Raw genomic sequence first — 23,393 nt, forward strand, 5'->3', positions numbered from 1 at the left:
CAGGAACCAAACTTTGAAAACCGTATCTTCAGGTAAAGAAAAGGAATGTAGAAAGAGAAACTCTGCAAAAATCAAAGCAAGGGCAGAGATAAGAATTTCTTTGAAAAAAGATATCCTTAGGAGATCACTGCCTTATTGAAAACTCAGATTCAGTAGAAATGTGAGCATCATGCCTGGTACTACTTTAGTTATACTACAGATTAAAACAATGAATAATAGAGTCTCTCCTCCACAAGAATCCAAAGAAGATAGTCAAATTAGAAATAAAATCCAGTAATTGCCATATTCTAGCCAATGACACAGCCTGGACTGTCTGAATAATATTTAAAAGCAAAAAGCTAAGGGTGCCTGGGTGGCTCCGTCGGTTAAGCGTCTGGCTTCGGCTCAGGTCATGATCTCACAGTTTGTGGGATCGAGCCCCACGTCAGGCTCTGTGCTGACAGCTAGCTCAGAGCCTGGAGCCTGTCTTCAGATCCTGTGTGTCCCTCTCTCTCTGATCCTCCCCTGCTCACGCTGTCTCTCTCTCTCAAAAAATAAATAAAACATTAAATAAATAAATAAATAAATAAATAAAAGCAAAAAGCTTAAGAAGGAGCATCCTACTGGGGCACCTGGGCGGTAAATCTCTCAGGTCCCTGACCTCACAGTTTGTGAGTCTAAGCCCGACACTGGACTCTGCACTGACAGTGAGGAAGCTGCTTGGGATTCTCCCTCTCCCTCTTGCTCTGCCCCTCCCCTGCTCACTTTCTCTCTGCCTCTCAAAAGAAATTAAGAAAGAAAGAGCACCCTGTTTATTTTCTCTTCTGCTTTCCTTTTCTTTCCCACCCTGTGTCCTTCCTTCCACATGTCATAATTTCTTGTTACATATACGAGGTGCAATGCTACATACTGGGACATGAGGGTTAAATAAGACACAGTCCTGAATAGTCCTTCAGAGAAAGGGAAGACTTTATGTTGTCTTAATGCATAAGAAGTCTATAAAGGAGTTATAATCTGACATATTTACTTCAAAAAGCTTTGAGGATTTAACTGAAATGCAACCTTACGTATCTTCAAAATCCCTGAATATAACCTCATTGAATGAACTAGGTTTTACAGCATGTGAATAATGTGCCTCCCTTCAACTGAACTCACAGAGCCCATTCAAAGTCCCGTTGTAAGGGTGCATTATGATCTTTCTTCAGAGTATTTAAAACGGTTGACCATAAATGATCCACTTGTTTATTTGACAGATAATTACTGAGCATTTTCTCTGTGACATTCATGGAAACAGTCCTAGATCGGTGAATATATGGGTGTGGAGTTCAGGGGAGAGGCCAGAGATAGACCAAGTTGTAACTGATTATATAAATGTGTCTTGGAATCACTGGTTTTAATACTATTTCATGGGCAGCTGGTGAGAGGAGAAGGGGCCCAGGACGAAGCCTTAACTAGTGAGGCACAGACAGGATCTGCAGTAGGAGCAAAGGAGTAGATTGAAGGGAAGCAGCCGGGCGAGTCAGAAAAGCTGGGGAATGCGGTGTGTGAAAGCCAAAGGCAAGAGTGAGTTTCACAAGGTGGTCAAGTACGATGAACACTACAGAAGTCTCTTGGCCTTTGTTGTAAGGATGTCACCTTTATTGAGAGCAGTTTCTGTGGGGTGAGTGGACACCAGATCGGGGACTGCTCCCAGGTGATAAGGATCAGCTTGGAACCTGGAGATGGAGGCCGTTCTTGAATAGTCTGACTCTCAGACAAGAGATCAGGTTTTGGTTTGTTGTGGTTTTCCTTTGATTTGTTTTGTTTTTTTTTAAAAGAGATTTGAATACCACTTAAATGTTGATGGCAAGATATAACAAGGGAGTGGTTGAAGAGGCAGAGGAAGGAGGGGTAAGGTTAATGAGAAGGTTGAAGGTGAAGACTTCAGGGAATAGGAAGCAGGCTTAGGCTTAGGGCGGACGATGGTCACATCTAAAATTGAGGGGCGTCTGGGGGGCTCAGTCCGCTGAGTGTCCGGCTTCGGCTCAGGTCATGATCTTGAGGTTCATGGATTTGAGCCCCACATCAGGCTCTGCGCTGACAGCTAGCTCAGAGCCTGGAGCCTGCTTCGGATCCTGTGTCTCCTTCTCTCTGACCCTCCCCTGCTCAAGCCACCTCTCTCTCTCTCTCTCTCTTACTCTCTCTCAAAAATAAGTAAAACATTAAAAAAATTTAAAAAGAATAATAAAATTGAAATAGCTGAAAACCTGGGCTAACTAAGCAGGGCATTCATGGAAAAAATAGGTAACCTAGTATTGCAGCCCATAGTAGGGACACTAAAAATGCTTGAAATCATAAGGATGTTATTGAAAATACCTCCCCTTCTATTTAAAGTTAAAATGTCAGTTTTAACATACTACTTATTTCTTACTTTTTAATGGCTTTCAGAAATATAAGCTCCTTATTGTTGAATGAAGGGAGCCACATATGAAAGGAGATTAACTCCAGGTTTTGACAAAGTCCTTGAGCTCCATTTTAGCCAAAGTTATCATTGTAAAGGAGGGATGCACTCCTGTTCTCTACAAAGATGTTTTTGATGTGTTTACTTGTAAGAAAAAAAAATCTCCAAGTGTCCTCTGTGAGGAGATCTTTGAGTCATGCTAGAGTAACTTAAAACATTTGTATTTATTTATAAGAAGAAAAAAAAGGGTTTTTTTTCCCATTTTATTGTTTTTAAAAAGTGATATAAAACAAAATAAAAAAATAAAACTGATTTTTTATCTATCATAAGATCCTAGAGCTAACAGGATTTAAGTGAGTCATTCACTCAGGGCTCTGGCTTGAGCATTTCTAATCTTAAACTATCCAAAAACAAATTGTAGTATAAAAAGACTCCCAAGAATAGTGTACACCCTTCTTCTTTTTTCTAAATAATGTGAAAATGATCAAATTAAGCTTGCTTATTACATTACCTTTTCTGAAAAGAATTAGAACTGATCATTACACCCTTTTAAACCCCCCCTCCCGATTTTTGTTTAATATCTGAGACTTTTTCTCTTGGAGAAATGGAAATATTATATCTCATAAAAGTGTATCATCAAACAAATGGGAAAGGATTTGAGTACTTTGATAAATTACTGATTTTTAGAAAGTTTCACATTACCCGAAATGTCAAAATCACAATTAAAAAGTGAATGTAATTATGTACAATGTAATCATGTATGCAAAATGGTTAGAGACAATCTCTTCACACTCTAATGAGGAATGGTTGGCATTTCTGAAATCTTCACAGTGAAATTTTAATTGGAAACCGCTTATGCTTTATAAGTGCTAAATCTCAAATTCTCATCTTACTTATCAATATACTTTTATATTTTTAAATATGAAACTGGGGATCAAAAAAATCTTTAAATGATAAGAACAAATGTTCAAAAACAAAGACAGATGAACACAAAGTAAACAAAATTAGGGAAACAAAAAAAATTTAAAACCCCAAATAAATATTAAAACTTTAAAATTAAAAAATAATTGTGCCATATTCTCTCTCTCCCTCTCTCAAAATAAATACATAAGCATTAAAAAAGTTGTGCCCTAAAACATGAACTGCTCAGCGTCGGGAGATGTCATAAAACAATGAGAGCTACCATCTCTTATTTTCATCTCTTATGGACAAAATGCTTGATAAACATCATTGCTAATTTTGAAGGTAACTCTTCAGAGGAAGGTGTCATTTTTCCCTTGATGGAAGAATAAACTTTTAGTTCGGAAAGTTTTGAAAACTTGTTTTGAGCCACATACTTGGTAAGTAGCAGAACAAAATAATTCAAATAGGGATTTTCAAAATTATTATTATTCTGTTACAAGGTCATGGGTTTTAAACTATGTCCACTGAGCTCTTGGATGGAAAGGCAGAGAGAAGGTCTTGATTTTGTTGGAGGAAATCAAGAACATTAACAGAGTGTCATGTAGAGACAGGGACTATTAGAATCAGCCAAGAAGGGACAAGGTAAATATCTGAGGAATGGTGGAAGAATCAATAAGCAAGAAGAGCCCTGCTCTCAGGAGATGAAATTGTTATAGTTGAAATCTCTTGTTGGTACTAGAAGATGATTTTCTGAATATACCTTTGAAAGTGGAGCTGGAGGGGTACCTGGGTGGCTCAGTAAGTGTCCAACTTTGACTCAGGTCATGACCTTGAAGTTTGTGAGTTGGAGCCCCAAGTGGGGTTTAATATCTTAGACTTTTTCTCTTGGAGAAATGGAGATATTATATCTCCATTTCTGCGTCTCCTACTCTCTGCCCCTCCCCTGCTTGCACTGCTGGCTCTCTCCTCTCTCTCTCTCTTTCTCTCTCTCTCTCTCTCTCTCTCTCTCTCAAAAATAAATACACATTAAAGAAAAATGGTGGAGCTGTGGTTGAATAGCAACCATTAGTAAAAACCAAGATCTTAACAATGTTTCTGATACCTATTTAAATCCTGACCCTCATGTGAAATTATAGCCCTGTACCACACACCTATGTAAATAGATAAGGTTTCTCAAACCCAAAGTAAGTAGCTGAGAGGGTTAGATGCCCCCTCAGACCTTCTTACCTTCCCCCAGAACAAGGTCATCAGGATCTTTGCGCTGTCAGAAACTCATTCACAGCCAGATCTTTGGGATTTTTCCCTCTTAACACACGGAAAGCCAGATAAAGTGTAATGGAAAAGTACAGAAATCAAGGTTTAAGATGAGATGAAAGACACAAGGCACCCTGGGGGAGAGAGGAAGGCAAAATCAAAGGAAGGGAAAACAGGAGATGAATAAGCACAAAAAGTGCTTATCCCTCAGGTTTCCCTGATTTAGGAAAATGGGATGTTTAATTCCCTTGTAACTAATTTGAGATTATGTCAGGGACCTCCTATGACTGAAAATGATAGGAAATGGGATGTTTAATGCCCTTGTAAATATTTTGAGATTATGTAAGGGACCTAATAAGACTTTTAAAATGATAGCCATCTTGGTTTCAGCTCAGGTCATGATCTCAGAGTTTGTGAGTTCCAGCTCCAAGCTGGGCTCGGCCCAGGGTGGTGTGGAGCCTACTTGGGATTCTCGTCTCATTTCCTCTCTCTTTGCCCCTTCCGTGCTTGGCTTTCTTCCCCCCACCCCTTTCCCAAAATAAATGAATAAACATCAAAAAAAAATTTTTTTAATACAATGAGAGCCATTATTATCAATATCAACATTATTGTATTTGAGCATCTGTAGGTGTGTTTGAAGTTGATATTCCGGGTTACTTTGTGATGCTCTGTCTCCATTTAAAGCAATTAATTTTCATCTCCATTAACAGTAATTACTTACAAATAAAATTGTTGCTTTTTTGTTTGTTTGTTTCCAAGGAAATCCTGGACCAAAAGGCCAGAAAGGGGAAAGAGGGAGTGGAAGCATGATAAGTAAGTTTATGGTTCATTGTTTTTATGTGCCTTGTAATAAATAAGCTTGTGCTCAGAGCGGTCTGGGCTCAAGGCAAATGTTGGACACTTCAGCATTGATCCAGAGAGATACTGTGTAAGTCAGCCACAGTTTTCTCCAAATAAAGCTTGCTAATTGGAGTAAAACAAATAGATTAAATTATACAACTCTGAGTCTCATTACCCATTTGTATTATGTTTTCATGAGAAACAGTTTTCTAAAAGTTCCACATAGAGAAGTGTTCAATTTTCCAGCCACTTTTCCGTCTGCTGAAGGAAAATCAAGTTTATGAATAGAATCAATTAAACCCTCCTCACCTGCTAAGTAAGCTTACTGACAGGCTACCCAGGAGTCGGGACAATCTGAGAACCCTGAGCAGGCGGATCTCTGAAGGCTGGGGTCTTTGTGTTTTGTTTTGCATTACTACAAACGTGAAAGTTGTGTTCTACATCTTAGACCTTAGAAACTGCAACAGAATAGATTGCACACAGGGACCCCTGTTGATCGGGTTATTAGAAGAGATGTCTCCACCATACAGGCAGTGAGTCAGATGTGGGTCTAGGCTGAATCCACACAGATCAAGTGAAAGGATGATGAACAGGGCTTGAGGTCCCAACAGGACCGGAATGTGATGTGTGTGACTTCGGAAGTAGCCCCTCCACACGCACAGCGATCCTAATCTCTACCCAACTGGGGTCTGTTTTAGATAGATTATGGCTAATCCTGTAATGTACCCCAAATCTAGCATTTTTCAGCTGTGGTAATTATTTTAGAAATGCAATACTAATGGCTCTCCCTTGTAACGGGAAGTATTTATTTTAACCTGTACCGTGCATGGAGACCGCACTTAGATAATGTGAGCCTTGGCACGATGAATGCCAGCCACTAAAACATAATGGAGCTACAGGATGCTTTCCACAACAGCTGCTTGGTTGTTCCTTTCGCCCCTAAACTGAACAACATTCAGTATTGTGTATCGCCTCTAAGTGCTTTCGCATTACTCGGTGATTTTTAGTGTTGTTATTTTTAGATTAAGATAATGGAAACATTAGTATCCCTTTTCTCCGTTGTGTCCATTAATTCTGGAATGTGGTCACTTCTGATGGCTGGAACACTGTGTCCTGCTTCTCTGTTTGCCCCTTGTCGCTCCAGTCATTGTCACTGGAGCTCCATGGAACTTTTTTCCCTGTCCTCCTGTTTATCTCTGTCTTTATCCCTGCCTTTATCTTTATCTCTGGTTCTTTTTTTTTTTTTTTTTCTCTTCTGCTCCTTTTCCTGAGACTTTCTCTGAGCTACTTAACCTTACCTCTGGGTAGGGAGTAAAGAGCTTGTGTGTTTTGTAGTCTGTAAGCTGAACACCCGCACTGCCTTCTGTTACTGGAGGTTACCAAATGCTTTGAATATCTTCTTCAGATACATTCAGAAATGTTTCACTTACCCATATTTTCATGGCTGTTTTGAATTCAAGTGCACACTTTGTGTAATAAGTAATAGAAGACATTTCTGTGTATACATGTTCATGCCCTGCAGGCTTCCCTTCATGCTCTCCCCACCTCCCTGTAGAGGGTATGTACGACTTCATAATGTTTCTAAAAGAGAAAGAAGCTGGGGCACCTGGGTGGCTCAGCCGGCTAAGCGTCTGACTTCAGCTCAGGTTGTGATCTTGCAATTCGTGAGTTTGAGCCCCGCGTCGGGCTCTGTGCTGACAGCTCAGTGCCTAGAGCCTGTTTCAGATTCTGTCTCCCTCTCTCTGCTTTCGTTCCGTCTCTCTCTGTCTCAAAAATAAAAATTAACATTAAAAAGCTTTAAAAAAAAAAAAAGAGAATCATATATACAATCATCTATACAGTATGTTCTGTTTTTTTCTTATTGAAGTTAATACGTCAGTCATCTGCCTCTGTCAGTACGTGTGGTTCTAGCTCTTTTTCTCTCGATGACTGTGGTTCCATTATATAGCTATGGCGCAGTTACTATAACGTATCATTCTGTCCCCTAGTCCTGAGTACTTGATGATATTTTGTTTGCCGTGATTTAGCTTTATTAAGCAATGCAACGTTTAGCAGTCTTGTACATGATCTTGTGGAAATATTCTATAATAGAGTATTTGCCAGAAGTAGAATCAATAGTGCCAAGGTGGCTTGCATTTTACAATGTGATGGTTTCTTGTAACCGCCCCCCAAAATGTCGTACCAATGTATCCTGCATGAAATTGCCTGATTCCCCACATCTTCAATTCTTCGGGTAAGTAAAATTTTATGTTAAATTATTTTAATAAATATATTTAGCATTTTTTAGGCATGACTTAAATATAAAAAGAATAACCACTGATTTCCTCTTTTGTACATGTGTCAGGACCGGTACAACTCCCTGATCATATTCGGGCAGGGCCCTTTTAAGATCAGGCGGTTGGGCAAGACACCCTCTGCTACCACCTCATTAAAAGGCCCTTCACTTCCGGACAAGGCATCTGCACAACTGACTCCAAGATCCCTTTGTGGCTCCTTCAAATGACTCTGGTTCCTGTGTGGGACCCAGCCTCCACACGGCTTTCTCTCCGGGTCCTCTGTGCTGTCTGGGGGCTCTGTTCCAGGCTCAGACCTCTCCCCGCTCCAGGAGCCCGCCATCACCACCGTCTGCTAGCACCCTCCCCCAGGATGCCTCCCACATCCTGACTCACAAGCTGCCCCTGCCACTTCTCAGAGCGAGACCAGAGCCCTCTGCCACCCACGCATCTAATGTCTTACTGAACCCTAGTTAATCCACTGGGTTCTAGGAGACATCTCCTGGCTATTGATCGTATATGTGTTCTTTACATTCAAAAACAATGTTCTCAACAAGTGATAGGTAGGACGTTAAAGAAAACCCATTCATGCATCATTCATTCATTCACTTGTTCATTCATTCAGCATATGTTCATTGCATGTCTTCTGGAGCTGAACATAACAGCTGATAAGATAACTATTGTCTCTTGCCCTCATAGAGCTCATTGTCCCTGAAAGCCCTAGACATGTGACCAGGCAATTATACAACACAGCAGAGCTATGTTGGGGGAGGAAGAGGGCTCTACAGGTGTTCCCAGGAGATCAAGATTATTATATTCTTTAAGATACTAAAAAATAGGGATTTTTATTTGCTTAGTTTACTTACCTGATTATTCTAAAAATTGTAAATGCCCCCTTTTTTAATAAATTTATAGTGAGGTGAAGTGGAGCTTGAACAATTCATTCAGCTCCAAAAACCAAAAACCAAAACTTGTTTCCTTAAATTTGCCTGGCTATTTCAAGTAAATATTTTGATCATGAAAAAATAATGCTGAAAATCTTCTACTCTAAAAAGCTCATTGTATTTTATGCTTTAAGTATCTAGTATAGATCCTGAAGACAAAGAAATATTTCCATAGAACTGGAAATATTTTATGTAGGTGAAGAAAGGGATGAAGAAGAGAAAAGGGAAGGAAAAAGGAAGAAAAGACAGAGCAAAATAAAGATAGAAAAAAATGGAGGCTACCGTGTTGGTTTTGAGGTTCTCTCCCTTTGTTACCATCACATTTTCACACCTCTCATTTCCTTCAAGGCTTACAGATGGTCCCAGGCATCACGATCTTGAGTTTCTGGTAGAGTTCTAAGCAGAGTGTCCGTGTGTCTCTGAGCCCTTCCGTTCCCTCTCCTGGAAAATGGACATCATGACACCTACCTCACAGGGTTGTTGTGAGGATCGCATGAGGTACCGCGTGCGTGAAGATGTCCTCTGTAAAATCATAAAGTGCATTAAACACCTAAAATCTGCTTTGCAGTGGTCTCTCTGAGCTGGTATCATGCACACATTTAACTCCTGTAATCAGGATAGGAGGGAAAGCAAAATGGAAATGCAAGAAGCCAAATAAATGTCACGGACAAAAAGAGAGATGCTAGAGAAGAAGATAAGATTTTATGCTAGCTAGAGGAACGGAAGTGTGACCAGATCACAAATCAGTGAGTTTGTCTGAGCCAAGCAGAAGAGCATAAGTTATAAATAAAAGAAGTCACTAAATGGAGTATGTGCTGGAGGCCAGAAGCTGTCAACAGAGGTCAGAACAAAATGTCAGCCTAATAAAACAAGTGTCCAGTTTCTGAAGTACAAAGTGTGAGTCTAAGACTCTGCTGATGAGAAAGCTCCACGAAAGGTTGGAACAAATTACGGTGGTCAGTGGTACTCTGGGTCTGTGCCTGCATGACACCAAAGTCTCCAAAAATAAAAATAATAGGAGGAGGAGGAATCCGCCAGTTTTGAGATGGTCCTAACTATTAGAAAACTGGCGACATTGACGAGACAGTTAATGCACACACCTGGAGATGAGTTGAAGCTCATTGCTCCTGGTTTCATTAGGTGTGATGTGACATCCTACCCCACTCGGTACTGGGGGCCGGGTAGAACCTGGAAACCCATCTTCCCTTGCCAGCAGGCCGTGCTCCACATTGACCACAGAATGACCCTGATCCCAGAGCTGGTGGGAGATAATTTCAGGGCACTCCATTCACCGGTTGTCTGCAAATAGATTCCAAGCGTGTGAAATACTAATCTAAACTTTCCACATTAAAGGAAAAGGGCTTCTCTTCTCTCCTTAGACCAAAATAGATTCTGAATGCCCAGCTCAAATGCACAAATTATACCAACTTGAGTAATGTGCAACGGGAGATAAAGAAGCTTGCACCAATATCTCGTGCCTATCACGAGCTTTCCTCTGTTCTGTTCTTGCCCCACTTGGACATGTGTTTAATTCAAGGAAAAATAATTCCAACTATACAATTAAACACTTTGAGGCTTTGTCCTAAACATACCAATTACCAATGTTCACTGGTCAGTATTTTTTTAGTGTGCTTTATTCTCGCCCAGTGAGACTATAATTAAAATGTGAATTTAGACTGTCTTATTTTATAACTCATGCAATGGTATGAAATATCAGTTTGTCTTCCAATTGATTTCTACTGAGGACTTCACATAAACTCAAGTGAATTCTTGTCTTTCTCAAAGCATTCAGTTGACCAAAGTAAAAGTTTCTCCTCCAGACACTAAATAATTATCACGGTGAACATTTAGACAACACTGGATGTGCACCAGGGGCTTTTGATGCATTATCTTGTTTAATCCCTAGAAGAGCCTTTGAGGTAGGTACTCTGATTATTCCCATTTTGTAGGTTGGAAACTGAAGCTCACTGCTGGTAAACAGAAGGGCAGAAGCCCAAAGCCCTTTTTGTACCCATGACTCCATTCAACACCCAGTTACTAGTTTTATCTGTGTTTGAATATAAATGCCACAAAAGCGTAGCATGGAGGGTGTGGAGAAAAGGAAAAGAAAGATTTTTAATAAGCAATTTGGTTTTCCAGAATGAACCTAATAATTTAGAGACACGAAACAGATGAAGATTCATAGTGTATGACTTCCATTATTTCAAATTTTTAAAAAAAGCATTCTCAGTTAATCTTGATTGTTTATGTTTCTAACCTTCACATACTCCTTCAGCTGCCTCCGGTTCTGCCCCATCTGTAGCCTCCCCGGAATACCTGTGAAGTTTGTGTTGTTGGTAATGAGTTCTTTACTTACAGGCAGGAAGGGAAGGAACTACCTGTTAATATTCTGTCTTCATTTCAGTAACTGGCTCACTTTTAACATTTTTTAATATAACGTGGCTGCTTTATGTTCCCCTTCTGTGACTGTCTCTCTCTTTTTAACTCCTTACTATACTCCTCTCAGCACCGCCCATCAGGATCGAGCAGAGCACGGTATTCTGGAGCCACGGGGCTCCAGGAACGTAAGCTAAGTGCTGCTCATTCTCAGCAGCGTGTGGTTTTTACAGCCTTATGTGAGTCCGCGAGTGGTTGTCCAAATGTGTAATGCTCCGTTAATGCAATGAATGTGTTCACGAATAGTGGAAATCGCTAATACGTCATGTAAATTGAAATAGAGATTTAGCTCAGGAATGGACCCAGCAATCAGCATGTGGCCTGTTGAGTCCCTCTTCCAAGCTGACTCAACACAGCCCAACTCCTACCAGAGCCAATCAGAAGGAAAGAAAACAGATACAACACCACTGAGGTCTTTTTGCACCAGCAAAATTTGAAATTCATCCAGTTACATGCCTGAGTGCACGTGGGCACAGCCCTTCCCATCGTCCACAACCTCAGAAGACCAAACGGATTGCTTGCGCCTCTTCAGAGAACTGGGTGCTGGCTTCCCACTCTGCAGTCACTTCCATCTCACACCAACGCAAGATGGTTTCCTTTGTTCCAATGAAAGCACCGTCCGAGTAATGGGTTCAGAGCCAGTACTTGCTCCCTCACACCCTGGCTTCTCTGGAAATGCACTTTCCTGCCATGGGAAACTGGAAACCCAACTCCCTAGAACAACACAGTTGCTTGTGGCACGTAAAGTGTCCAAGAAATATCTCCCATTACGGCTTAACCTACAGACTCGACCTTCCCTGGGGTGGTCCAGTCATTTCCATTCCCTGCTTCCCTGTATGACTCACACTCTGCTAACCCCTCTCTGCAAAATGGAACCCCTGAATCCCAGCTGCTTTTCAGATGCTCATTACCAAGAACTATTTAAAGGAATCTTAATATGAATTATTTAGCCAAATGAAAGCCACCCTTCTTCCTAATGATGTTCTGTGTAATTCTGATTTTTCATATCCTAGAAATGCTGAAAGGTAAATTGCTTCACCTGAACACAAATATTCAGTTTCTGTGCACAATATTTTTGCAAAAACTCCACGTGACTTATAGCATAATTCATTTATTCCCTACAAAATGATTATCTGTTCTATTCCAAAAGAATCTTTCATGCCAAACTCTCTCCTGCTATAGTCTCGTTATATTCTGTTACTTCCTATATCACCTGCACCTAGAAATACTATGTCTATGCCAAAAGAAAATGTACTATATTACAGAAAGTAGCCCAATGAATAATTATTACTGTATTAAAACAATCCCTTAATAAATACTTTTCCAAGTTTTTAAAATATTTTAATGTTTTATTTATTTTTGAGAGAGAGAGAATGAATGGGGAAGAGACAGAGAGAGAGGGAGATACAGAATCTGAAACAGGCTCCAGGCTCTGAGCTGTCAGCACAGAGCCCAATGAGTGGCTCAAACCCATGAACTGCGAGATCATGACCTGGACTGAAGTTGGCCACTTATCTGACGGAGCCACCCAGGTGCACCTTTGCAGTTTTTTGTGTTTTTCTTTTTAATAAGAATCTTTTAACCCTTTAAAGTAGGCATTTCAGTGGCACAGTGATTATTTTTGTTAAAGAGAGGTTTTTACAGTGTTCAGATCATGACATAACAGGGATGGCTGCTTAGTTCTAATTTATGAATTAAAGAAAAAGCTGTATTCTCAAATTTATATTCATTGAGGTACTCTATTTTTCATTTAATTTGTAGCTAATCAAAAACACAAAAAGAGAGAGAGAGAGAGAGAGAAAAGAGACGTGTATTATTCTGCTAGGGTTGCCAGAACAGAGTACCGCAGACAGGGGGACCTAACCCAGATCTATTCCCTCATAGTTCTGAACCCTGGAAGTCCAAGATCAAAGTGACCTTGGGACACTGGTCCTGTTGGATTAGTCCCCACCTATATGGCTTCAATTAACCTTAACTATCCCCCTGGAGGCCCTATCTCTAAATATAGTCACATGGATGTTAGGACTTCCACAGATGTATTTAGGGTGGATCTAATTCAGCCTATAACAGGAGAGTGTCAAGAATTGATGTGTCTGTGGGCAGTCTCGTGTCTAAATTTTCGTGGGCAAGGCTGGAACTGATAGAGGAAGATCTGCCTCACGTGTCTCCGCTGTGTCTTTCTGTCCATCAGTTCTCAAGGCCTAATCTGTGTAGTAAGTAAATGTGAGACATTCTACTGTTTTTGTAGTTATGAAATCAACTTCACTTTTGTGTCTTGTCAATGTTTTGTTCTCACATTTCAGGAAAGTTCTTTTACATTATGGTTTTCATGAAACAATAAAGATTTGCCAGATGAATTCAGTTTAGACAGTAACCAATGGTGATTAGATTATGAGAAAAAATGATCTGGGAAGCCATTTCTAATATTTATTCTCAAATAATCACCATTTATGTATTTGTAAGAATTTTTTAAGTAGAAAATAATGGAAACCTGCTTAATCAAGAAACAGAATCTACTGATTCACATAACCAAGAATTCTAAGAGATGGTTTTGCTTCAGGCTTGGTGTGGTTCAGGAGTTCAAACTAAGTCATTTAGATTCAGTATCTCTCTCATTTTCTCCCTCTCTCTCTCTCCGCCCCCCCTCTCTCTCATATCCATTCATAGTCCACTGGATTCTTGCATGCCATAGAATCTTCACATTTATCCATGTCTGAGAAAGAATGCCACTTTTTTTCCTTCAGAAGAACTCTTGTTGTCTCTTCTTGGATACTGAGTTTTCCCTTGACTAAGCCCTGTAGTCTCTAAAGGATCAAATCCAAGTGATGGGTTGGGCAGGATCATCCTTTCAGAATCTTGGAGTGCAAGGATCAAGGCCCCCAAAAAATGGATCAACCTAACTGTGCTATTAAATAATATTTAATAATATTTTTAAGTGCTTATTGGACAGCAATATTAGGTCAATTCTTCCATGATGCAAAAAAAATTCTTTTATTGTTCTAACATTTGTTCTCAGACTATGGTCAGCATTGGCATGATCTCTAAGGCTTTTATCATTTATGGATGGCTGGACTCAAGCTACAGAAATTTTTATTTCAGGGATTTGGGTTGTGGGCTGCTCTTCATGATTTTCAGAAGCTTTCTTTGGAATTGTGAAGCACAGTATAGTTGAAAGTCTCTTTAACACATGGTACGTTTGTGGTACCATCACTGATCCCCAGTCCTTGGGCCAGAAATCTGAATTTTTAAGGAATAATAGTACTTGTGGAGAACCTGGGTGGCTCAGTCAGTGAAGCGGCCAACTTCAGCTCAGATCATGATCTCACGGTTTGTGGGTTCAAGCCCTACGTTGGGCTCTGTGCTGACAGCTCAGAGCCTGGAGCCTGTTTCTGATTCTGTGTCTCCCTTTCTCTCTGACCCTCCCTCCCTCCCTCCCTCTCTCTCTCTCTCTCTCTCTCAAAAATAAAAAAATAAAACATTAAAAATGTTTAAAAAGAAATAATATTTGTAACAATACCTGTAATAGAAAGAGTGAGCCTTCTGGACCAGGGGCTCTACAGAGAGCACTTTGTATGTACCTAACTCACTTACCCCTCACGGGAAACTATCACTCTGCTACTTTCCCCATGAGGATTTAGAACAGTTCATTAACCTGTGCAAAATCACACAGCTAGTTTATATATGGTGGAATGTGAATCTTGGTTCATCTCATTTAAAATTCTTTCACATTATAGTGCATCTTCAGTTTCTTTTGCAAACCTCTTCAAAGTACATTCACAAACGAAGCCGGTTCTCACGAAAGTCCTAGAAGGTAATTACAAAAAATGCCATAACAAATGAAGAAATTAAATAAAATGAAAACAGGCAAAATAATTTGTCCAAAGTCATACAGGAAGTTTGCATCCTGACTTCTCAGCTAGAGAAACTTCCTGTTTCATGATACAGACCCCCTCCCCCACCCCCACCTCTGGTGACTAAGCACTGGAACCCTCACTTTTGAAATAAAGCATTTAGTACCTCAAAGTATCTAAGGACCCGCATTTTACAGCTTTTCTTTTCTGCTTTTCTTTCTGTTATTATCCAAACAAAATTTGCTATCCCATGCTTCTTTTTCTTGTTTCTAAGAGTATGTATTGTGATCACACCAAGCCAGGCAGAATTTAAGCTAAGCAAATGGAAGCAATGGAGACAGTGAGTCCTGGAGGAGAGAGAAACAGCTTTTTTGTTGAATATTTGAGGCAGCAAGTGATCTGCCCTTAAATATCTGTGGACACAGCTTTTGGACACAAATCATGGCTTCTGCTATCAAATGCAGAGGTAATGGAGACTGTCTACACTATTTTCTACTGATCCCGGCCAGTCAGTCATGAAAGCCCCCTGGAGCTCTGAACAGTTAGGAGCCTAAGCAAAATATAGCACACAATGACAAGGAGAATGTATATTGTTTTTTAATTTACCTCCTGATCCAATTCAAGGGGCAAACACTCAGTTATTTTAGAAAATAATTTTCTCTTCATAAAAAGTCAAAGAATCTCTACTGAGTTGTCAGCCCTGCCAATAGCTGGATAGATTAATCTTTCTTGGGCCAAATTTAAGACATTTTTCTCCACAAAGTCCACAACTCAAAATCCCCACAGTCTATGATTTCATAGTTTCCAAGAATAACTTCCAGAATGAAATATAATGAATAATTCTATCACTGCCTTTTAGTACTTTACTGTTTAAAGTACATTTTTACTGTCATATTTGAAACCTCAATTGTAGGAGGTATGTGTTATTTTATTTATTTTATAAATAGTCAAAGGCTCACAGAGGCTAAATCACTTGTCTATGACTTAACAGATTGTAAAGAGGGACACAAGTACCTTTATGCCTATATTTTCAGAAATCTGAAAGAATGATAATGTAATTTATGTTATTTTGTGATGTGAGTTTTCTAAATTAGCTCTGTTCCATATCTTAATGGATGGCTTATTTTTATGCCCTATGGTTTTAAGTGAGGAGCAAAATTGTAAATAGTCTAAAAATAGGGAAGTAAAATGCCCCTTTATAATTTGATTGCAGTTCTCCTTAGCAACTCTGGAAACTAAGGCTCACTTAGAAAAAAATATTAAATAATAACAACATTGGTCTAAAATGATCATAAATATCCTTATATATAGTTACAGTCCCTTGAAAAAACAATATGGTCTTTGAAACACAGACACGTCTGTTTAATTGGCACTTTGGAAATCCCGTGGTAGGAGCAATTTTAGAGACCAGGATACTCTGCAGAAAACTTACACTCCCAACCACACTTGCTTTTCTTGTCTTACTTGACCTTTCCATTTTGTTTGCCCGCCGCCCCCCTCCCCATCATCAACGTATCCTTAACCTTCATGTCCTTGTGGGGATCTGCACAACGAGGGAGATACTCCTTTTAAACTCAAAGTTCTTTCATCTTAAATACTTACCACTTCCTCCAGCAAGATTCTTTTAAAGCTTTCTCTGACGATTCAGCTCAAAACCTGACAAATTAAATATAGGAAATAATAGCCTTCTGCTACTTTTTAATTTTCGTACATTGAAGTAATTCACTCCTACTTATAATTAAGGTAGAATTAGTGAATGCTATGGGAGTTTGGTATCATGTATTTTGAAGAAACAGATCCTCAATCTTTATTTTAGTTGTTCAGCGGTTGAACTATGAGTGTTCAGTATAATCATGGTGGAGTTTGCTAACTAATTTCCAGGGAATTTCTAGTGTAGTCAAAATACCTACTATCCACCTATTCTGCAGTCCTCACATCTGGGGGGGTTAGTTCTTTAATATTAAAACAAAGTTGAACACCAATCTCATGTTCTAAGGTAATTTGGGTGCCTCCTATCTAAAATAGTTTGACGAGGGGCACCTGGGTGACTCAGTCTGTTAAGCGACCGACTTTGGCTCTGGTTATGATCTCACAGTTCATGGGTACGAGCCCTGTGTTGGGTTCTGTGCTGACAGCTCAGAGCCTGGAGCCTGCTTCAGATTCTGTGTCTCCCTCTCTTTCTGCCCCTCCCCTGCCAATGCTCTCTGTCTCTCAAAAATGAATAAACATTAAAATTTTTTTTAGTAGTTTGATGAAAATGCAGAAGTTACATTCCTCCAGGTATCTTTCCTGCCACCTCTGTGATACTGGCATTAAGAATGTGAAATTTCACATCCACATGAAACCTCAGAATGTGACCTTACTTGGATGTAGGACCTTTGCAGGTATAAGTAAGTTAAGATGAGGTCATATTGGATCCAGGTGGGCCCTAAATCAAATGACTGGTGTCTTTATGAGTGAGACACACAGACCCAGGAAGAAGACAGAGGCAAAGATTGGAGCGACACAGTTACAAGCCAAGGAACATTCAGAATTGCCAGGAACCACTAGAAGCTAGGAAAATGCAAGGAAGGATTTCTCTGTAGGACCTTCAGAATGAGCGTGCTTTTGTGGACGTCTTAATTTCTGACTTCTGGACTCCAAAACTGTGAGGAAATAAATTTCTTCTTTTAAGCCACATGACTGTGATCATTATTATGGTTGGTTTAGGAGACTATAACCTATGTACTATTCTTTCTCTCCACACCACTCATTCCCCTGTAAGCACTACATCTAGCTCTACCTGGGGGTCTAAGAGGATTTTACTGAAGGTTTAGTTATAATAGGAAAGTGCAAGCAGAACTGTCTACAGTGTAAAGGGGAGCCTCACACTTCATTGTCTTGAAATTCCCAGCCAGCTTAGACACCACATTTTCTTCCATGGATGTTCTTGATCTCTCTGCTGCCATCGGACTACAGTGCACCGCCCTTCTCCACAGAGACCCTCTCCATCCACTTTGTCCTCTGCTCTGTCACGGGACTTCCAAAACCTTTGTCTCCTTCAACTCCCAGAGTAAGATTCAAAATCTGTTACAGTAATTTTCCAGAGAAGTTTAACTCTGTCTCTCCATACATCTGATATCCAGGTTGTGCCTTTCATAGCTAACTATCTCATTAAGCTAATTATCAAAAGGAAAACATCACTTCCCTTTCTGGAGAAATTTGGCCACATTGCGGGGACTTCTAGGTCAAACTGCAATCAGAATTTTTTTTTTAACTTACTACATTTGGAATTAAACATAATAATTACTGCTGTGATACATTTAACCCTAAATCCTAATTCTAATAAGTGATATGAATAAAGAAAACATGACCATGAGGTAAACAATACGGTAATAGTTGAGATAACTAAACTCCTTAAGAGTTATTTTTAACCTCTGTTCTTGACTTCTCCGAAAGCAGTGGTGATGGATACGTGCAAAGAAGTCCCCAGAGTTTACTTCCTTCCTGATCTCTCTCTTCAAATTAGAATTTTTCCTATCTCATAGACCCTAGTAGAGTTAGAATATCTTTTTTGAAACCTTTAAGACTTGCACTGGAGCACTTTTATAACCTATTTAGGGCTCACTCAACGCTCCATCAACACGGCTGTCAATGTGTTCCCTTTTTTATATAAAATATATTTCAAATATAAGGAAGAAAAGGATGAACTTTTATAACAAACAGTTGCCAAGTAGTCATGTACATACCACCTGGACTTTAGAGATGTTGGCATTTTACCATACTGACTGCAGGCATTTGTTTTTCAAGAAACAGAATGTTAACTAATACAGATGAGGCCCTCTTTATGGCAGCATCCCTAGCTTTTCCAGGGTGAATTCTCATCTTGGAATCTATATGTCTCTTTTCATTTCTGGTTTCAAACATTTGTTACGTATGTATTATGCACAAACAGAAGACAGTATTTTGTGTGTTATTTCCGTGAATGACCTTATCTCTCTCTCATTCTGAGCTTGTTCTTTCCTCTCAATTTTACGAATTTCAGCTTTGAGTCATTGACCTTTTACAGCAGTAAGGACAGAAAACAAGAAAAAACTTATATGTTCAATTTCTTGCCCCATATAGAAAATTACTGTGATATCCTTGGGTACTTCCTTCCAGCCTTTTTATGTAATACTTACTATTATCGTCTTTATTTTTCCATTTCAACATGCTCTTTTGAAAGTTATGCTTATGCCTCTAAAATGCTCCATTTAATGTATATATAATAATCAACTTTTTGTTGTAAGGTATTTATTATATGTATGTTTTATTTCCTCCTTTCAAAATAAGCCTACAATAAACAAAACAAAAATAACCTCCCAAGTCATTAACTTTTATTATATTTGGAATTATTTCTTCACATTACATTATAAAATTTTTGGTAAGTTATCTGCCTATGACATATTTTTCTTTTGGTATCTTATGGTCATAGAAATAATGAGTAAGCCATTAGTATAATAAATATTTTATATATTGTTTTTATTTTATATACAGACCTTTAAGAATGTGTAGAAGTTATCAGTACTATTCCCTTCCCTTCGGAACTGGGAGATAAGAATAGTAAGATTGCCCGGAGAAAGTTAAGCGAAAATGAATCAGAGCAGAGATGTGTCAAATCACCTAACCTGATGGAATGTATTAACATATATAAAGAAAAATGTATTAACCAAACAGTGTTGGCCAGTCCCAGAGGCAAAATCTCACTGCTGTGTCTCATTGTAAATTAATAAATTAATTAAAGTAATAATTCACCAATTGCAGTTTGACTTCCTGTGCAGATTGCCCACGGAGAGAAAATGGCCTTGTCAAGTAGATACAAATATTTCAGTTTTTGAGGCAATTACATTTCTCACTGCAAATTGAACTGACATTTAGTTCCAAGATTCTGTTTAACATTAGTCTGCCACTAAGAAATAAATCCTTTGAACCTACAAAACTGGGTTTTAGGATGTGTCAGGCTTCTGACCCCCCTCCCACCTGGGGGGCTCACATGGCTTCTTCCCATTATGGGACTCATTTATCTCCAGTAAACCGGCGTCTTCCCTTACTGCTTCTACACACAGGAATTAATAGTCCCTCTAGAGACTTGTGAAATCTGAATTCTCTGTCTTCTGTTGTTTGATATTTTAAGCATTCACTAACTCCATCCACTCAGGAATACACTTTGCGCATCAGGAAGAGCTCACCGTGGCTCGCTCGCTCACTCACTCACGCCATAACTCTTGCTCAGGTGCCTCTTAAGTGAAACCCTGTGTTCTGGCAGGTGCTGAAGTGATAACTGAAAGATCTCTGTTTAGTGGGGAAAATAAACTGGTTTATCGTGCTTTGGTGGGTCAGTAGTGCTGCAGAAGCTGCACGATGGAAACCTATCCAAACCCTGGGATTGGGGGTAGGGGGTGAGGAAGAACTGGATGGTGGGGCCGGGGGGGAGGGAGGGTGTGAGGAATTGAGGGAGCATTTCCAACAGGGATCAGAGCCTCAGAAATAAGGGAGAGCAAGAAATATTTGGGAAATGTGAGCAGTTACATAACTGAAATAAAAAGAGCAAGGACAGGGATGGAGTCTTCTCAAATAACAAGGCTGGAAAGGAAAGCAGAGATGGGCCATGATCTTCTTTGTTCCAGGACCACTTAGCAAAAGTACCCCTACTGAAGTCCCCTGTCATTCTAGTCTATGGATTGTGTTTTCAATTATACCAGGGGTTGGCAAGCTCTTTCTGCATAGGCAAGGTGGTAGATATTTTTGGTTTGCTGAATACTTTGGTGTTAGGTAGTTAAATGCTTTAATAAGGTCGCGGAAGCTGTGTGAGAGGCAGAACTAAAATCCAGGTTATCTGATTCTTGGGTTTTTCATTTCAGTTATACTCTACAGTCACAGGTAGAAAAAGGAACACACTTCTAAATATATTGCATAATATTACATAAATATATCAAGATTTTGAAAATGTCTTTTATGGACTAGACTTACTGTCTGTGCTCAAAACTCACCTTCAACAAGGAAATAGCCCCCCTACTCTTACTCAAGAAATGAGTAACCCTGTCTACAGGCCAACAAAGCTGGCCCTACCCCCCACCAGATCTGTCACCACCTTGGTCTTGGACTTCCAGGCTCCAGAACTGTGAGAAATACAATGTTTATTGGTTGAGCCACCCAGTCTATGATGTTTTGTCATAGAGCCTGAACAGGCTAAGACGGATACTAATGTTGAGAACCACAACCCCACAATAAACAAGGCTTCTTAATGACATTTTGGGAGGGGTGCATGGTAAAGAATCCACAGCAGAACACTTTATATACCTATTTGGGGACTAAGATTATTAAGCTCATATCATCAACTGTTTGAATAGGATGTGTTTTGTCACAGCATCGTAATACTTACATTATGCTTGGGTATATTTGACTTCTGTAAAAACAAAACCTCTGGGGTGGTACACTTTAATACTACATGACTCTAATATTTTAAAACATTAAACAATCCACTTCTGGATTATTAGTACCCATTTTCTTAAGCAATTATAGTGAATGCCTGGGTCACAGGGGTATTTTACTTGGTAATTGAAAGTTTGAATACTGTAACAACAAATTATTTTCCCTTTAAGAATTTTAAATTCATGTTTCTTCAGTGAGGAATGGCTTCTGCACTTGGCCCTGATTACATTAATTCCATATTTAACACTGAATTTTGTTTTGGAAGAATCAAGAAAATAATTGTAATTATAATGTCCCATATTAACATGTTAACTTTTTAATGTTTCTGAGTGGCTCAGTTTTGTTATAGAAAATGGTTGGTATTCTTTACTTGATACTGGATTATGGTTTCAATAAAATTTAGGAAAAAAATGTTACTGAATATTTCTTCAATTAATTGAGCTTTCTAAATCCATTTCCTAACTCTCCTTTTTCACATTAGCAGGATGTATTTGTTGATAGTCACATCTTGCTTTTTCATACTGTAATGTTTCTCAAACTTTATTAAAAAGATGTATTTTAATAGAACTATACTTATTGGTTGGCTATTATAATTATTAGAGAATATTGTTATTTTTATTTGGCATTAGCTAAATTATTTAAGTATTTTCTGTCTCCACCTTTCATTCTATTCTTCAGCCAAATTATTTTTAATAACTTTTTAAAAATTTTTTAATGTTTTATTTATTTTTTATACAGAGAGAGAGACAGAGCATGAGAGGGGGAGGGGCAGAGAGAGAAGGAGACACAGAACCGGAAGCAGGCTCCAGGCTCTGAGCTAACTGTCAGCACAGAGCCTGACACGGGGCTCGAACCCACAAACGTGAGATCTGACCTGAACCGAAGTCGGACGCTTAACCGACTGAGCCACCCGGCACCCCCCAAATTATTTTTAAATGAAAACTTACTAGAATAATATAGGTTCTTTAGAGAAATTTTGATTCTCCAAGTGACATTTTTTATATTTTTACACACTTTTCTTTATCTGTCTCTAAGTTATCTGTCTCTAAGCCTGGGTGGCTCTGTCAGGTAAGTGTCTGACTCTTGATTTCAGCTAAGGTCATGGTCTCACAGCTGTGATAGAGCCTTGTGTCCTTGAACTCCATGCTGGGCATTCATTCTTTCTCTTTCTCTCTCTCTCTCTCTCATAAAAAGGAGTCATTTCATAGTTATTTAAAGTGCACATGATCAAAATTTTATAAAAGTTTATCGTATATAGCAATGTGATTAAATATCACAGAACAAAATTATTTTTATAGTTAAACACATAGTTTATTTCTTCACAAAGTTTACTGCCTTAGTGATTTCTCAGAATAACCAAAATAATATTGTCACTATAGTTATCTTGATTCTCTTGTAAAAGATAAGATATTTTGTCATCTATTTTATGTTTATAATATTATAAAATATCTTCCCCTCAACTTCCTACATCTTTGAAAGTCACTGCTTATGTGTTACAGGTTGTGTGTTAGTGTGGCAAGAAAAGAACCAATCAGTCTGTTATTATTTTTTCTAAGTAGTATGAAAATCTATAGGATATTTAAACTTGTAGATGTTGGGGCACCTGGGTGGCTCAGTTGGTTGGGTGTCCTATTTCAGCTCAGGTCATGATCTCACAGTTTGTGAGTTCGAGCCCCGTGTCAGGCTCTGTGCTGACCACTGGGAGCCTGGAGCCTGCTTTGATTCTGTGTCTCCTCTCTCTACCCCTCCCCCACTCACGTGTGCTCTCTGTCTCTCAAAAATAAATAAATATAAAAACATTTAAAAACCAAAAAAACTTGTAGATGTTGAATTTTAAAGTCATTAGAATACAATTTTGAAGTGTTCTCATATATGTAACTTATATAAATTGTTTATGTAACTCATAAATGTTGAAACAATAGATTTGACTTCAGTTTTGACCAAAGCAATATTTGCAATTAAACTCTTTACCAACAGGTGGTGCTAGGAAGTTTAATATATATTTCAGTTAAGCAAACTTCTT

The 23,393-nt window shown here is 39.0% G+C and overlaps 1 protein-coding gene across 3 annotated transcripts in view; it reads left to right on the plus strand.

Annotated features, from left to right (window-relative positions):
* MSR1 (macrophage scavenger receptor 1) overlaps positions 1-23,393 on the plus strand; it is an 80,730-nt gene that overhangs the window by 44,686 nt on the left and 12,651 nt on the right. For 2 of the 3 annotated variants that reach the window (XM_029935184.1, XM_029935188.1), the window contains one exon: positions 5,336-5,389. In XM_029935184.1, the coding sequence (XP_029791044.1) occupies positions 5,336-5,389 (54 nt within the window). Of the gene's footprint in view, positions 1-5,335; positions 5,390-7,760; positions 9,195-23,393 lie in introns of those variants that run through there. The other variant, XM_029935198.1, reaches the window with a different exon arrangement.

Source organism: Suricata suricatta, chromosome 1 (genome assembly GCF_006229205.1).
Source record: "Suricata suricatta isolate VVHF042 chromosome 1, meerkat_22Aug2017_6uvM2_HiC, whole genome shotgun sequence".
In the NCBI taxonomy this organism is placed as follows: domain Eukaryota; kingdom Metazoa; phylum Chordata; class Mammalia; order Carnivora; family Herpestidae; genus Suricata; species Suricata suricatta.